The sequence below is a fragment of the Mobula hypostoma genome, chromosome 16 (assembly GCF_963921235.1).
Source record: "Mobula hypostoma chromosome 16, sMobHyp1.1, whole genome shotgun sequence".
Lineage (NCBI taxonomy): Eukaryota > Metazoa > Chordata > Chondrichthyes > Myliobatiformes > Myliobatidae > Mobula > Mobula hypostoma.
In genome coordinates this window covers 64,740,959-64,758,444 of record NC_086112.1, presented here as the reverse complement: position 1 = coordinate 64,758,444, position 17,486 = coordinate 64,740,959, and the positions used below count along the sequence as shown (strand labels likewise).

At 41.7% G+C, this 17,486-nt stretch overlaps 2 protein-coding genes and 1 long non-coding RNA gene across 11 annotated transcripts in view; 2 read left to right on the top strand and 1 right to left on the bottom strand.

Moving 5' to 3' along the window:
• Positions 1-7,547, top strand: part of rassf6 (Ras association domain family member 6) — a 63,662-nt gene extending 56,115 nt beyond the window's left edge. For 4 of the 5 annotated variants that reach the window (XM_063069045.1, XM_063069044.1, XM_063069046.1 and 1 more), the window contains one exon: positions 6,465-7,547. In XM_063069045.1, coding sequence (XP_062925115.1) covers positions 6,465-6,540 — 76 coding nt within the window. In that variant the 3' untranslated portion in view covers positions 6,541-7,547. The remainder of the gene's footprint in view (positions 1-6,464) is intronic. The other variant, XM_063069043.1, reaches the window with a different exon arrangement.
• LOC134357452 (uncharacterized) overlaps positions 1-11,905 on the bottom strand; it is a 35,449-nt gene extending 23,544 nt beyond the window's left edge. The window contains exons 1-2 of the long non-coding RNA XR_010020629.1: positions 11,774-11,905; positions 6,337-6,458 (exon numbers count right to left, since the gene is read on the bottom strand). This is a non-coding gene — a long non-coding RNA (uncharacterized LOC134357452). The remainder of the gene's footprint in view (positions 1-6,336; positions 6,459-11,773) is intronic.
• Positions 11,906-11,916: 11 nt separating this feature from the next.
• LOC134357449 (FSD1-like protein) overlaps positions 11,917-17,486 on the top strand; it is a 77,096-nt gene continuing 71,526 nt past the window's right edge. For all 5 annotated transcript variants that reach the window (XM_063069042.1, XM_063069041.1, XM_063069038.1 and 2 more), the window contains exon 1: positions 11,917-12,045. In XM_063069042.1, coding sequence (XP_062925112.1) covers positions 11,950-12,045 — 96 coding nt within the window. In that variant the 5' untranslated portion in view covers positions 11,917-11,949. The remainder of the gene's footprint in view (positions 12,046-17,486) is intronic.

The following is a 17,486-nucleotide window of genomic DNA, read 5'->3' as shown; positions in this document are numbered from 1 at the left end:
CCACCTTTCCTGTAATATTATGGGGTCTTAATGTGTTCAGCAGCCTCATGTGCTGCACCTTGTCAAGGCCTTCTGAAAATCCAAGTACACAATATCCACCAATTCTCCATTGTCTAGCCTTCATTGTTGTTTCTTCAAAGAATTTGTCAGGCAAGATTTTCCCTGAAGGAATCCATGCTGACTTTGGCGTGCTTTATCATGTGCCTCCAAGTGTCCTGAAACCATATCCTTAACAATCCACTCCAATATCTTCGCAACCACTGAGGTCAGCCTAACTGGCCTATAATTTCCTTTCTACTGCCTCTCTCTCTACTTGAAGAATGGAGTGATATTTGCAATTTTCCAGTCCTCCAGAACCATGCCAGAGTCTATAGATTCTTGAAAGATCATTACTAAATCCTCCACAATCTCTTCAGCCACCTCTTTTAGAACTCTGGGATGTAGACCATTTGGCCCAGGTTATTAATCTACCTTTCAGTTTCCCAAGCACCTTCTCGCAAGCAATAGCAACTTCACTCACTTCTGCCCCCTGACACTCTCAAACTTTTGGCGTACAGCTAGGGTCTTCCACAGTAAAGACTAATGCAAAATACTTATTCAGTTCCTCCGCCATTTCCTTGTCCCACATTACTACCTCTCCAGCTTCATTTTCCAGCAGTCTGATATCTACTCTTGTCTCTGTTATATGTCTAAAGAAACTTTTGGTATCCTCTTTGATAGTTTTGGCTAGCTTACATTCTCATTGGCTTTTATATTAGCTATGGCTTCCCTTGTCAGCTACAGTTGTGCCATCCTGCTTTTAGAATACTTTCTTTGGGATAATCTATCCTGCACCTTCTGAATTGCTCCCAGAAATTCCACCATTGCTGCTCTGCAGTCATCCCTGTTAATGTCCCCTTCCAATCAACTTTGGCCAGCTCCTCTCTCATGCCTCTGTAATTCCTTTACTCCACTGTAATGTTGATACATCTGACGTTAGCTTCGCTTTCTCAAAGTGCAGGGTGAATTCAATCATATTTTGATCACTTGCTCATATGGATTCCTTATCTTATTCCTTATCTAATCAATTCTGGTTCATTGCACAACACCCAATCCAGAATAGCTGATTCCCTAGTGGACTTAACCATAATCTGCTCTAAAAAGCCATCTTGTAGGCATTCTACAAAACTCCCTCTTGAGACCCAGCACCAACTTGATTTCCCAATCTAGTTGCATTTTGAAATCCCCCATGACAATCGTAACATTGCCCTTTTGATATGCCTTTTCTATCTCCTGTTATAATTTGTAGCCCACATCTTTGCTACTGTTTGGAAGCCTGTATATAACTCCCACTGGGTTCTTTTTACCCTTGCAGTTTCTTAGCTCAACCCATAAGGATTCTACATCTTCCATATATCACTCCTCTCTAAGAATTTGATTTCATTTTTTACCAACAGAGCCACACCACTCACTCTGCCTACCTGCCTGTCCTTTCAATATACTGTGTATCCATGGGTGTTAAACACCCAGCTATAATCTTCATTCCATCACATCTCAGTGATGCCCACAATGTCATACAGGCCAATCTCTAACTGTTAGAAGTTCATCTACCTTATTCCGTATATTGTGTGCATTCGAATACAACAGCTTCAGTCCTGTATTCATCACCCTTTTCGATTTTATCCCCCTTATACATTGCAACTCATACCCTTCACTGCAATTTTGCCCTATCATCAGCCTGTCCTTGCTACCAGTCTCTCTACACTCTGGCAAAGCTGTACTTGGTAAGTGGGAGGTCTTCAAAAGTGAAATTTTGAGAGTACAAAGCTTATATGTGCCCGTCAGAATAAAAGGTAGAGATAAGAGCTGGAGGGAAACTTGGTTTTCAAGAGATATTGAGGCCCTGGTTAAGAAAAGAAATGAGCTGTATTGAAGGTATAGACAATGAGGAACAAATGAGGTGCTTATGGAGTATGTGGAATGCAAGGGAACACATAAGAAGCAAATCAGGAGGGCTAAAAGAAGGCATGGGTTGGCCTTAGCAGACAAGGTGAAGAGGATCCTAAGGGATTCTACAAATATGTTAAGAACAAAAGGATTGCAAGGGACAAAACTGGTCCTCTGGAAGATCAGAAAGGTAATCCATGCATGGAGCCAAAAGGGATGGGAGAGCTCTTAAATGTACTTTTTGCATCTATATTTACTCAGGAGACAAGACTTAGAGTCTATAGAGGTAACGCAAAACGGCATCAACTTCATAGACGCTGTACAGATTGCAGAGAAGGAGGAGTTCGCTATTTTGAGACAAATTAGGGTGGATAAATCCGCAGGGCCTGACAAGGTGTTCCCTCAAACCTGCAGGAAGAAAGTGCAGAAATTGCCAGAGCCCTTGCAGATATATTTAAATCATCTTTAGCCACAGGAGAGGTACCAGAGGATTGGAAGACAGCCAATATTGTTCTGCTGTTTAAGATAGACTCTAACAATAAACTGGAAATTGTAGGCTGATGAGCCTAACATCAGTTGTGGGAAAGTTACTGGAAGGTGAATAAATTCTTCTTGGGCTTCCAGCCGGGTACAAATATCAATTTCAATGAACGTTTTGATAACAAACTCTGCCATCTTCATCAGCAATGAGGCCTGGGCATGTCTAATCCAGAGGTATTTATACCCCTATCATCCGTACCTCTTGATTGGTTAGTTCTCATCCAATCAGGTTTCCACTGTCCTAGCTTGCTTACAATCAAATTCCAGTTCTTACTTATAGTGAGACTTTCTTCTTTGTTAAAATTCGTTTCCTCTAGTTTTATTTCAAAGGCTTCCCTCACAGTAGTTTTGTGCCATCAAAGTCAATTTTATGGTGATTGCGAATGGAATGTTCTGCTACCACTGTGAACGCAGAACAGTGTACATTGGCCAGACGGGACGTGCGGTGGAAACCCGCATCAAGGAGCACAGGAGGTGCATCTGTTTGGGTTACCCAGAGAAATCGGCGGTAGCAGAACATTGCGTAGTGCCACGGTTCAGTTGCTCATCCTTCCTACAGTCCCAAATCTGATCCTCACAAGGAGCAACAATCTCCAACTTATTGGGCAAACTCAAGGGCTGAGGATCCTCCAGCACCACTGCCTGGATTCCTCATTCGCAGTCACACCCTCGTCTCCCGCCACACATCGAATTCGAAGTAGTTAATCTAAAAAGTTTGACTTCCTCCTGAATCACTTACGTTCTTACTGCCTGTTATGCCACTGCCGTTTAGGGCAGCAATGAAGCTCCTCCACCTGCCTGTCCAATGGCTGTGTTCAGGACTTCCTTCACTGCGCCAGTAGCTTCCTTTCGGTTTTCACTAGTCACGCAAGTCCCGGGTGGAGACTCAGGAATACTGTCGCACACAAATGTAGAAAGATTCTTCATACAAGGCAATTGTGTTTGTCTTGGAACCCTTCATTTTTCCAGGATGGTTGTGTTTCTCCAGGGAGACTGCATTAATTTCTCTATAGTGTCTAGGTTTCTCATGCTAACTGATTACTCCATGGTAAATTGGTTACTCTATGCAACAGCAATATGGCAATTCCACGGCATTTAGGTTACTCCATGGTGTCTGAGTTCTCCATGGTGACTGGATGACTCCATGGTATCTGCATTTCTCTATGGCATCTGAGTTCTGCATGGTGATTTGACTACGCCATGGCACCTGCATTACTTCATGGCTTCTGGGTTCTCTATGGTGACTGGGTTACTCCATGCCATCAGCAATACTCCATTGTGTCTGGGTTACCTTATGGTGTCTAGGCCACTCCATGGCGTCTGGATTTCTTATGCTTCTCCGAGAATTGTTGTTTATTTCAAAGATTTTTAGCCCTGGGTGTACTACCTGGATTCTAATTTTAAGATGAGCTTCTGAGTTGTAAAAAGAGCCTAAGTTCAACTGCTCCCATCTAAATATATAGATTTAGGTCTGGTGACATAATTAGTTGTGTTTTTCCACCAGCTCATGTCAAATGGAAGCAATATCTGGTGTTTATTCCATGCAAGTTAATAGGGCGTTAAGGAACAATGTGATCTAATATATTCAATGGTTTTCCAATCTCCATGGAGAATTAATCTTGCTTAACAAGATGACACTCATCGCAAATAACCAACTGCTGCCCTTCCTTACTGTAAGGTCCATTCTACATCTGGGTCATTGGGCATCAGAAATTTCCACAAGTCAGGAAACACATCCGAGCTTTCTCTTCCCTTTCAGATGGATGTTAGATGGTATCTAGTTGTTCAAATTACCATAGCCTCATTCTGTCATGCACTGTGGTTATTCCAACAATAGAAAACTTCTCTCATATCTTGACTGATACTTGTTAAAACGAAAAATTAAACAGGTATAAACTTAACATTATTCCAAATCAACAAATCCCCTGATATTTGCTGTTAACAATAATCATTTTAAAAGGCGATTAACTTGTATTTAAAGTAAAATAAAATAGCTACATGAATCTCAAGCACACAAACACCTGCAAGATTGCTTTGTTTGCAGCTTTGTTGGAGGTTTACTCAGAAACACCCTTGAACATCATATATAAACAAAACCTACCCAGATAAGTGTGAGGTGGTTCATTTTGGTAGGTCAATTATGATGACAGAATATAGTATTAATAGTAATACTCTTGGCAGTGTGGAGGATCAGAGAGAACTTGGGGTCCGAGTCCTTAGGACACACAAAGCTACTGTGCAGGTTGACTCTGTGGTTAAGAAAGCATACGGTGTATTGGCCTTCATCAATTGTGGGATTGAGTTTAGGAGCCAAGAGGTAATGTTACAGCTATATAGGACCCTGGTCAGACCCCACTTGCAGTACTGTGCGCAGTTCTGGTCGCCTCACTACAGGAAGGAAGTGTAAACCGTAGGAAGGGTGCAGAGGAGATTTACAAGGATGTTGCCTGGATTGGGGAACATGCTTTATGAGAATAGGTTGAGTGAACTCAGCCTTTTTCCTTGAAGTGATAGAAGATAAGAGGTGACCTGATAGAGGTGTATAAGATGATGAGAGGCTTTGATCATGTGGATAGTCAGAAGCTTTTTCCCAGGGCTGAAAAGGCTAACACAAGAGGGCACAGTTTTAAGGTGCTTGGAAGTAGGTACGGTGGAGATTTCAGGGGTACGCTTTTTTTTACGCAGAGAGTGCTGAGTGTGTGGAATGGGCTGCCAGTGACGGTGGCGGAGGTGGATACGATAGGGTCTTTTAAGAGACTCCTGGACAGGTGCAAGGAGCTCAGAAAAATAGAGGGCTATCGGTAACCCTAGATAATTTCTAAGGTAAGGACATGTTCAGCACAGCTTTGTGGGCCAAAGAGCCTGTATTATACTGTAGATTTTCTATGTTTCTATGATCTCAAAGTTCAAAGTAAAAATTATCAGAGTATATACATGACACCACATACAACCCTGGGATTCTTTTTCTGCAGGCATACTTAGCAAATCTATAGAACAGTAACTGTAAACAGAATCAATGGACAACAACCTGTGCAACCTGTAACTAGCAATAAATACCAAGCATGAAATAACAAGATAAAAGAGTCCTTAAATGAATGAAGTTATCCCCTTTCATTCACGAGCCTGATGATTGAGGAGTAATAACTGTTCTTGAACCTAGTGGTGTGAATCTTGAGGCTCTTATACCTTCTCCCCTACAGCAACAGCAAGAAAAGAGCATAGACCAGGTGGTGAGGATTTTTGATAATGGCTGCTGCTTTTCTACGGCAATGTTTCATGTAGATGTGCTCAATAGTTGGGAGAGTTTTACCCATCATATACTGAGCAAAATCCACTACTTTTTGTAGGTTTTTCCACTCAAAGGCGTTGGTGTTCCCGTACCAGTCCATAATGCAGCCAGTCAGCATACTTTCCACCTCACATCTATAGAAATTTGCCATGGTTTTTGATGACATGTCGAATCTCTGCAGACTCCTGGGGAAGTAGAGGCACTGTCGTGCTTCCTTCACAATTATATTTATATGATGGGTGCAGGACAAGTCTTCTGAGATAGTGACACCAGGAGTTTAAAATTATTGACCCTCTTTACTTCTGATCCTCTGATGATTACTGGCTTGTGGATCTTTGGTTTCCCTCTGCTGATCAGTTCCTTGGTCTTAATGACATGACTGAGAAGTTGTTGTTATTACACCACTCAGCCAAATTTTCAGTCTGCCTCCTGTATGCTGATTTATCATCACCCTTGATACAGCCCACAATGAACACAATGGTATTTACTTAGTAAGGCCTATGACATTGGTGTATCTACCTATAAACAATTCTAATGAAGGGTTTTGATCAGAAACATTGAAGTTTCTTACTTGAACTCACCCTCACTTCACCCACAGATGTTGCCTGACCCGCTGAGCTCCTCCTGCAGATTGTTTAAAGTGCCAGATTCAGTAATCTTGAGTCTCTTATGTCTCTCTTGTAAATAATTCTAACTGCCATACCTACAGGTACAGAATGGAGAAAAAGTCTTTAGTTCAGCAACTACGAAGACGAATGATGATACGGACAGAAACTTCAGTTTAATGAAGAATCCTATCACTGAGAAAATGGATGTCAGGAAATATCGAACTGCAAAATTAATTGCCTAGATTTTCTTGAGGCTTGTAATGATGCATTAGTAGCCACAATACACGAACAGTGCAAGAGGAAACTGTAGGACTAAATCACATAGCTTAGTTATATTTCTTCAAATATTCCAGAGATGCCTCTGTGGCAACTCCCATTTTCTACTCAGTATTATCCTCCTTCCTTTTGTCAACTGTCCGAAAAAGAACCATACTATTCACAGCCCGCAATGTCACATTTACTCTGAGAATGGCTTTAGACAACATTTACACACATCATTCAGGCTACCGCTCTCAAGCCTCAGCTGCTGCTGAAACCATCATCCATATCTGTTATCTTTATACTCGACATTTCCAAAGCACTGCTGAGCTGCTACCCTCATTCTACTTCCTATAATTTTGAGATTGTCGAAACTGTTTCTTCCTAAGTTTTAACATATACAAATCCTGTTCAACCTCTGTGCATGTTTCCTTTCCCAGGATCTTATTAAAAATGTCGCTCTTCTTTTCAACTGCTCCAGGACTTTTGCCTCTATAGTGTTGCCCTACTCTAGCTCCGGCCTCTTGCTCATTCTTGAACTTAGAGAAGAATGCTATCAGCCACTTGAATAATTTCTAGGGTGACTAGATGTGAAGATTTGTTTGGTTAAGTTCCAGGATGTGTTTCTATATTTAATTTCTTTTTCGTCCAATTCTATTGTGATACGCAAACAAATGTGAAAAGGTATGGTTGTAGTTCCTCTCCCAAAGTTGCCATTTTTCTTGAAGCTATGCCTCATTTTAGATGGTTAGTCTTAAAACTAAAAACAAAAAGAGAGTAGCATTGATTCTATTATTCGTTCTTTGAATCAATTTTAAATAAAGTTGAAAATGCAAGAAATTCAGGAACGATACGTTTTGTTTAATACTCTTCCTTGCATGATGCTGATTTTGTCTTTTAGATTAAAAGCTCTATGCAAGTACAAGTTGTGCTATCATTGTATGCTTCCAAAAATACATTTGCAGGGAGTTTCTGGGGAAACATTAATAATGAGAAGAATAAGCAAATACGCAATAAAACTGCTGGAAGAATCAATAGGTTAAGCAGCATTTGTGGATGCAAAAGGGCAAAGGAGGCAAAAACGCTAAATGTAAGGGCAGCCGTGGAAGAAGCACACAAGCAGACCAGATTGTTGGTGTTTCAGGCTGAGAAGCAACATCAGGTCCTTTTCCCCCCATGGATCTTGTCTGACCCTTCCAGCAGTTTGCTTTTTTTTGCTCCGTTGTCCAGTATCTACTGGTTTTGCTTCTCCAATTCTCCCAAGGAGTTGAACCCCTCAACAGCTGTTCATTCCTTAACTATGAGGTAAAACTAAAATCAGCTTCAAACATATTGAATTAATTATTATTTTATTTAACTTCCTACTTCTTTGAGGTTTCGTAAACTCAAATAAAATGTGCAATGATCTGTTACTGAAATAGGACCAAATGCAGGAACTATATTCCAATTATATAATTTTGGCCATTAATTAAAAGCACACTGTAATCCAATGTATCTTTTTAAATTAAACAATGAAGTTCAATCATCAATCAAATTTGATGCTAACCTGGCAAATTCTGACGCAACGTAGATATATTCTCATACTAAGTCCATATGAAAGTAGGGGTTAATGATCATTTTCAGTGTCATCTTGAAATAAATCTTTCATGACGCTCTCCGCTAGAAGTTAGTGAACCAGAGTGACTTTTCCACAGGAAGATCCGGTATACCATTGATAGACTATCAACAATCTGGTCTGCTTACATGCTTCTTCCATGGCTGCCTTACACTTTGCACCCCACAAGTTCCTTTCAAAACCCTCAAGGACTAGCTGCCATTGTTAACCTGTAAAATGGAGCAAGTGGGAAGTCAACTCCCTCAGATCATCTATTTTGTAGCCAGTAGCAGATTAAGATTGATTTCACATTATATGTCAGTGATTTGGAAGACGGAATTGGTGGCTTTGTGGCCACATTTACATACGATACAAAGATGGGTGGAGTGGCAGGAAGTGTTAACGAAGCAGGGAATCTGCAAAATGACTTAGACCAGGGGTTCCCAACTTTTTATGCCATGGTGCCTAACCATTAACTGAGGAGTCCGTGGACCCAAGGTTGGGAATCCCTGATTTAGACAGATTAGGAGAATGGGCAAAGAAGTGGCAGACGGAACACAGTGTAAAGAAGTGTAAGGTCGTGCACTTTGATAGAAGGAATAAAGGTGTAGACTATTTTCTAAACAGGAAGAAAATTCAAAAATCAGAGATGCAAAGGGACTTGGGAGTCCTTGTGTAGGATTCCCTAAAGATTAACTTGCAGATTGAGTCACTGGTAAGGATGGCAAATACAATATTAGTATTAATTTCAATAATGTCCATTACATAAAGACCAGGATGTAATGCTGAGACTTCATAAGGCATTCTTTAGACTGCACTTGGTGCATTGTGAGCAGTTTTGGCCCCCTTATCTAAGAAAAGATGTGCTGGAATTGGAGAGGGTCCAGAGAATATTCACAAGAATGATTTGGGAGTGAAAGGATTAACATATGAGGAGTATTTGACAGCTCTTGCCTATACTTGCTGGAGTTTAGGAGAACGAGGGGGATTTCATTGAAAGCTATTGAATATTGAAAACCCTAGATAGAATGGATGTGAAGAGGATGTTTTATATAGTGGGAGAGTCTAGGAACAGGGGGCACAGCCTCAGAATAGAGGGATGTCCTTTTAGAACAGAAATGAAAAAGGGTTTCATAGCCAGAGGGTGATGAATCTGGAATTCACTGCCACCAATGGCTGTGGAGGCCAAGTCATTGGGTATAGTTAAAGCAGAGGTTGACAGGTTCTTGATTAGAAAGGACACCAAAGGTTACGGGGAGAATCAGGTTGAGAGGGTTAATAAATCAGCCATGATGGAATGGCTGAGCAGATATGATGGACCAAATGGCCTAACTCTGTTCCTATGTTTTTTTGATGTTATGGTCTCATCGTCTAAAACATACAGTGAGATGCGACTTGTGTGTTACCAAGGATGTGCCGGGGGCAGCCAACAAGTGTTACCACACATTCCAGAGCCAAAATAGCATACCTACAATGTTCAAGAGAACAACACAAGTAATTACAACAATGAAAGAACAGCAGCACATCAAGCCCCTTTTCCACTTCCCACCTACCCACACAGCCTCTCACACACACAGACAGGTTTTCAGCCCCCGGACAGTTCATCTTCAGGTCTACAACCTCTAGTCCTAGCCCAGATGCACAAACTCACAGACTTCAGACTTCTGATCTCTAGAACCCCTAACCCAGGGGCCTTGACCATCAGGTCTCAACTGACTTAAGTCTTCAACCTTCAGTACCAACTGGCTGATCACAGATTGGCCTCAAACTCTGGACTCACATAAGCTTCTGCCCTGGGGATTCCCTGACCTGGGGAGTTATCTCTAGCCTAGACTCGTATATGCATAGACATTGGACCTCCAAGGATTCGATTGTATAGTTCTGCATTTCTTAGTGCTATGTGAATGACAATCTAATCCAGAATATATCACATTTCTGACTATTTCCAGGCCAAATTACACCAATTATTAATTTCAACAGGTCCTTCCCAATGAGGGGGACCTTTGCAAACCCAATGACACCTGGTTGACAATATTCCCCAGACAACACTCATGTTGGAAAATTTAATAGGAAATTTGTCAACAATAACATCGGCTCTCCATAGTTGGTCATTCATGATAAAATATGATCTTAATTTTCCAGGTTGAGAGAGCTACAGTTAATTGAAATGCATCTAAGCACGAGCCACCATCCATTCACCCACCACATTTCCCTCTGAAGCTATTTTTTTTCAAATTCCTCTCTCACAAAACTATAATATTGTCTTCAGTCCCAATACAGCTCTTGATTCCACCTTTCACCCTTCCCAGAATATGGCTCTGAATTCTCCTCACTGTATCCTGCTATCCCATGCTGCTTCAAATCTATTCAAAGCCCAACAGTCTCAACCATGTTCCAATAGTCAACCAACACACATCAAAGTTGCTGGTGAACGCAGCAGGCCAGGCAGCATCTCTAGGAAGAGGTACAGTCGACGTTTCAGGCCGAGACCCTTCGTCAGGACTAACTGAAGGAAGAGTGAGTAAGGGATTTGAAAGTTGGAGGGGGAGGGGGAGATCCAAAATGATAGGAGAAGACAGGAGGGGGAGGGATAGAGCCGAGAGCTGGACAGGTGATAGGCAAAAGGGGATACGAGAGGATCATGGGACAGGAGGTCCGGGAAGAAAGACAAGGGGGGGGGGACCCAGAGGATGGGCAAGAGGTATATTCAGAGGGACAGAGGGAGAAAAAGGAGAATGAGAGAAAGAACGTGTGCATAAAAATAAGTAACAGATGGGATACGAGGGGGAGGTGGGGCCCAGTGGAAGTTAGAGAAGTCAATGTTCATGCCATCAGGTTGGAGGCTACCCAGACAGAATATAAGGTGTTGTTCCTCCAATAGTCAACTCTACTTTCAACCACAATTTTGAAGGTGAAAGTAAACCTAAATCATCACTCACATCTTGGGCCCAGATGATCCAGTGGTGAACCTGTGGAATTCCTTTTCCCACAGTTGTAGAGGCTGGTTCACTATAATAATTTAAACTGGCGGTGGATATGGATTTTTGAATAGCTGAGGGATGGAGGACTAAGAGGATTTGACACAGAGGAAGAGTTGAGCCAAGGAGTAGATCATGGCTTCATTTATGGCGGATAGGCTTCAGGGGTAAGATGATCTAATCCTGCTCCAATTTTCTTGTGTTTTGTGTGACTCTCTACTATAACCGTGGTCGTAGACCTTGAATTAGGCTTTGGGATGTGAACACACATCCCAAAACGAATATCAGAGTTGTATTGTACATGCATACTTTGACAACAAAATGAACCTTTGAACTGGCTAATATACTTCAGAGGACTAGGCCACAAATGAATTTTAACGACATGGGAAAAATAACCAAAACATTGCACTACCGCATCCATGCCATTCCAGAGCAACACTTACTTTGCAGTGGAATTATCAAATGCATACGATGAGGAAAATTATAGCTAATATTTTGGGACAACATCTTCGGAATCTTTCACTAATGGCTTCAAAATCCACGGTCAAAATGGTATCATGAAGCAATGAATATGAATTACCGCTAATGTTTGCAGCAAATTCTGCATTCAAGAGCTTTGACGTCAAAACCTTCGGCTTCATGCGACAAATGCTCCGGAAGAGCTCTTCACAATGCGCGCGCCGCTGGCCTGATTGTCTATGACGTCACCCGGCCCGTTCACGATCAACGTCCTGCGCGGGACCGCAGGCACTGCGCATGCGTGTTGGTGGTCGCCCCACTGAGGGGAGGCGCGGCCGTCAGCTGGTTCGCCGAGAGTGGCGGCTGATCGGCAGTGTCATGGACTCGCAGCGGGTAAGTGGCTGCGCCGTGTCGGTTGGGATAGCAGGCTCCCTTCCCAAATGTCACCAGTGCCTCCTGATCCCAGAGTGTGGGCAAGGAGCCCGGGTGTTCCTAACAACCCTCCCACCCCGACTGTTCCCTCCACAGTCCCTTCGCCCCCCATCCACGGACCCCTTTCCAGGCCCCGCCCCAGGCCTCCCAAGCCGGCGGTTCTCTCCCCAAGCTCCAGTCCCTGTCACTAAAGTTCCACCCCAGTACCCCCACCCCCCGTGATTCCTGTCCACAGCCCCTACGGTTCAATTCCCTAGGCCTTCCTCAGCCCCATAGTCCCTCTCCATCCCCATCGGTTTCCCACACACTCTGGCCCCACCCCCGTCTCGCATCTTATCACTACCACAGTAGTAAAATAATCAGTGATATGGCCGCATTGTTCTTCTCTGGATTACTTTCATTTCTGTTTCTTGGATAAAAGATCATGAGATATGCTGGAGACGGTGGTGGGAATGGAGGGACAGTTTTATTAGTTTTGAGGGAGGAATACAGAGGTGGGTTTAATTGTTTTGTGGGGGAGAGAGGAAGAGAAAGATCAAAGTGGAGATTTTGTTGGAAAGAGGCAGAGAGATGGGATAGAGGTTTTGTTTTGAGTTTTTGTAAGCAAGAAACGAGAAAGAAATGGGTTGCTTTGAGATGGGGAAGTGGGGTTGAGCGAGTGAGGAATGAAGAGAATGGGTATTGGGGATTATCACTAGTCATTCATGTTTTTTTCCCAGGAAGTTATGAGATCAAGTGCTGTACCAGGGGCAGCCAGACTATCTCCACTTCCACTTTTTATACACTTGGGGAACCTGGCTTCATTTCTTAGTGAAATGGGATTTGTTCCCACCATTCTTCTTAATTGCATCCCAGTGGGATCCAACTGTTTCTTTATATTTTGTATCCGAGTTGAAGAAAATTGCAGTTGTCTATCTTTAATTTTAATCCTATTTGTCTTCCTACAAACCCTGTAGGACTAACTGTTAGAAGTTCAAAGTACATTTATTATCAAAGTGTGTATAATTAGCTTAAAGGCAGTGAGTAAAGACTTTAGTCATGTAAAATAAATTAATTCCAATGATTATACTATTCCTCATGCAGGCAGGTGTGGGTAAATGTACAAAAACTCTGGATGCTCAGCAGTGGTCCTCACAGTAAGTTGGCTGTTGGGTGGGTGATGGATTGTAATGAAAGTGTTTCATTACAATGGTGCAGTAGCTCTGCCTTGTTATCAAATCTGTAAGTGACTGGTTTTCAGTACAGTATGTTAGCCTTGCAGGAAGATCAATCATTAATTAGTATAAGGATTTGGCCCTATTAAAACCGTTATTGTAATGTAAGAGGTTGCATTGTATCCTACAGAAAAGATCTATTTATATCAGTACTAAGATACTACAAACTTGCAAATGAAACAATAATACTACTTCCAATAGCTGCAAACTTTTCCAAAGAGAAAATGTGGCTAGGGAGAGAGTAGGTCTCCTGAGAGATGAGCAGTGCCACCTATGTCTCAAACCCACTGTTTGCTCTAATGCTTCTGTGCATGTAGTCTTTGTTGCCACACAGCTGGAATAAAGACAAATGAGGAAAAAAAATTACAAAATGTGAAAGATTTTCTTTGTTGCACGGTATTTCCTTATACCCTTCAATTAACAAATAAAATCAGAAGTATGTGATTTTCAATTTTTATTCTAAATATTCATAGTACGCATATTATATAAAAATTTTAAATTACTGCGCAGTTTTCAGGCTGTGTAAAAATTTCCTGCTGTGAGCATAGGTGTAAAAAGAAATTGGAGGGAACATTGCTTGAACCACAAGAGGTGGGTAGATTTTTAAGAAATCTTTCTCTTCTGTGTGTACTAGAGGAGAAAATTCTGGTTGCTGAAGAGATAATGGAAGCAGGTCTAGATGTTTTGGATGATATTTGTATTACCAGGGAGGAAGTGTTCACAGCCTTGCAGCTCATTACGATGGATCAATCCTCCAGGGCCTGACAGTGCATCCTTGACTTTCTGGGACACCAGAGAAATTGTGGAGATGTTTATTTCATCATTAGCCACTGGTGAAGTTCCTGAAGGCTAGGAGGTGGCTAATGTTGTTTCGTTGCTTAAGGAGGGTAGCAAGGACAAGCCAGGAAACTACAGGTTGCTCAGTCAGAAGTGGCAAAGTTACTGGAGGGACGAGATCTATAGGCATTTCGATAGGGTTTGATTTGGAAAAGTTAGCATGGCTTTGTGCACGGAAATTTGTGGTTTATGAATCTTTTAGTGTTTTTTCTTAAAGTGGTAACCAGAAATTGGCTCGGATGTAGGAAACAGAGGATTGTGTTTCAAGGTTAGTGCTCAGAATGCAGGTAGGTGACTAGTGATATGCCACATGGGTCTTTGTTAGGACCATTGTTAGTTGTAATATAAATGAGTTGGATGTAAATACACAAGACTTGATCAGTAAGTTTGAGCATGACAGAATTAGAAGGTGTTACTGAAAGTGAAGATTATTGTAGATTACAGGGGATCTTGAGCAATTAGAACTCAGGAATGACCAATGGATTTCAATGCAGATATGTGTGACGTGATGCATTTTGGAAAATCAAACCAGTGTGGGATTTGTACTATGAATGGTACAGCATGAGAGAGTGTAGTGGAATAAAATGGCCTAGAACTACACATTTTGAATGTGGCATTACAGTTGAACAGATGGTGAGAATGAAATTAGCATGCCAGTCTTTATCAGGGCATTAAACTGAATTTGATGTTTTTGCAGTACAAGTTGTTGGTTAGGCTACACGTGGAGTATGGTGTACAGTTTTGGTCACTCTGCTACAGGAGAGATGTGATTAAACTGGAAAGAGTGCAGAAAAGATCTACAAGGATGTCAGCAGGACTAGAGGACCTGAGTTATAGAGAGAGGTTAGCCAGGATCGGTCTTAATTTCTTACAGCATCGGAGAATGAGGGGTGACCCTGTAGAAATGATCAAATTATAGAGAGCCATAGACAAGATGGTTGCTAAACTGACTTTTCCCCAGGGTAGGGGAGTTCAAAACTAGTACATCTTCCTTAATGGTAGCAATGAGAGGAAGGCATGTTCTGGATTATGGGTTTTTAATGATGGATGTCACTTTTTGAGGCATCTCTTTTTGAAGGTGTCCTTGATGGAGCTGGCTAAGTTTACAACTTTCTGCAGCTCTTTCTGATCCTGTTCAGTGGCCCATCCATACCAGATGGTGATGCAACCATTTAGAATGTTCTCCATAACACATCTGCAGAAACGTGCAGTGTCTTTGGTGACATTGCAAGTCTCCTCAAGCTCTTAATGAAATGTAACTGCTGTCGTGTCTTCTTTGTGATTGCATCGATATGTTGTGACCAGGGAAGATCTTCAGACTGATGTGTGTTACCTCGACTTCTTCCTGAAATCCACAATCAATTCCTTGGTCTTGTTGACATTGAGTGCAAGGTTGTTGTTGTAGCACCACTCAACCAGCTGATCTATCTCTTTCCAGTCTGCCTCTGTCACCATCTGACATTCTGCCAACAATGGTTGTGTCATCTGCAATTTTATAAATGGCGTTTGAGCTGTGGCTAGCCACAGAGTCTTGAGTGTACAGAGTGTAGAGCAGTGAGCTAAGTCAAATCAGGTTTATTGTTATTTAACTATATACATTTATATAATATATATAACCATATAATGTATATAGAAACGAGACAATGTTTCTCCGAACCAGGGTGTAAAGTATAGTAGAACACATAACTTATGAAGGTAAGGATAAAATCTTCTGATGCATCTCACATAAAGTAACAAACTAAAGTGCATTAATATTAAATGTTGTAAGGTATGGAACAGATTAACCAATGACACTCTGAATACGATGCAGCAGGGAGTTCAGAAGCCTAATGGCCTGGGGGAAGAAACTTCCTCATCCTGACCATTCTTGTTTTTATACATCGTAGTCTCCTGCCTGATAAGTCAAAGAGGATGCTGGATGGATGGGTGGGATCCTTGGTAATACGAAGAGACCTACTCCTGATAAATATCCTTGATGGATGGTAGGGAAACCCCTATGATCCTCTCAGCTGTCCTTACGGTCCTTTGTAGGGACTTCTGGTCTGATGCTCGACTACTCCCATACCAGATGGAGATGCATCCATGCATCCTTGAGGTGTGCCATTCTTGATTTGTCAGCGAGAAAGAGATATTACAGTCGACCTTCACTAATCTGACTACCTGTAATCTGGCTCCTTTGATAATCCGGCACTGATATCAAATTTGCCGCACAACTGTAATTTCAAATTTCCTGGGCCACTGTACCAATCTGCTGCGCATTGTTTAGTTGCGCTAGATTTGTTCACCTGTTGGCGCGCTCTTGCAAGCACAGACAGGCGATTCCTGCTTGTTTTCCTGTATTTTAGCCCCAATTATGGCCCCAGTGAGTAAAGGAAATGCACCTCGTGCTGTGAGGTGAAAACACCGCACATTATCCATTAAAGATAAGGTTGAACTCTTGAAAAAACTGAACAGTGGTGTATTGGTGAAAAGCTTGTGCAAATGTAACAACATTGGCTCTTCCACGATACGATATAAAGAAACAAAAACAAAAACTGCTATTTTTTTTGCTGATAGTGGCTCAAAGAAACAGATGTGCGTAAGAAAAACAATGAAAGATGGATGGCGTGGTTTAATCTTCGTGTAAGTGAAGGTGTTGAACTATCTGGAGATATGGTGAAGGGACAAGCAAAAGTGTTTCATGAAGAACTGGGACTGGATTATGAGTGTGACTATAGTGAACGCTGGCTTCGTCGGTTCAAGCAGCGTCATGGCTTACAGTTTTGTGCAGTGTGTGGTGAAAAACGTTCACCAGACAAAGAAGCAGCAGCATTTAAGTTGACAGGTAAATTGCTGAAAGGATGAGAGCAACGATGTTTTATAACTGAGCAAGAAATAATGAGAGTTTATATGCTGCAGGATAAGCTAATCAGAGAGACCAAAATATATGAAGCAGCTTACCTTGGAAGATGTGTTCAAAAAAATTGCTAGAAAAAGTGCAAGAGGGGAGCTAACACTTCAAAATCCAGTGCCATCAACTTCTGCTCACCCGGATGTGCTGCCACCAACATCAACAGTTTTCGAAGAAACTGTTGTGCCAGTTTCAGCACCAGTTCCTGATGCTTCGCTCATTTTTCAAGATGAAGATGTTGATGATCCTGACAGCCCCACACTTTTAGACATGTAAATGCCTGAAGGTATATTAAACATCTCACTTTAGAAGTGGAAGTGCTCAACTTTTCTGTATAAGTTAATTCCTGTATATTTACCTGTACCCTTTATTTTATCTGTGCCTGTACAGTGTATTACTTTATTAAAATTTCACTTGCTACTCATTTAATATTTCTGTTTCATTATTATCTAACTTGTACT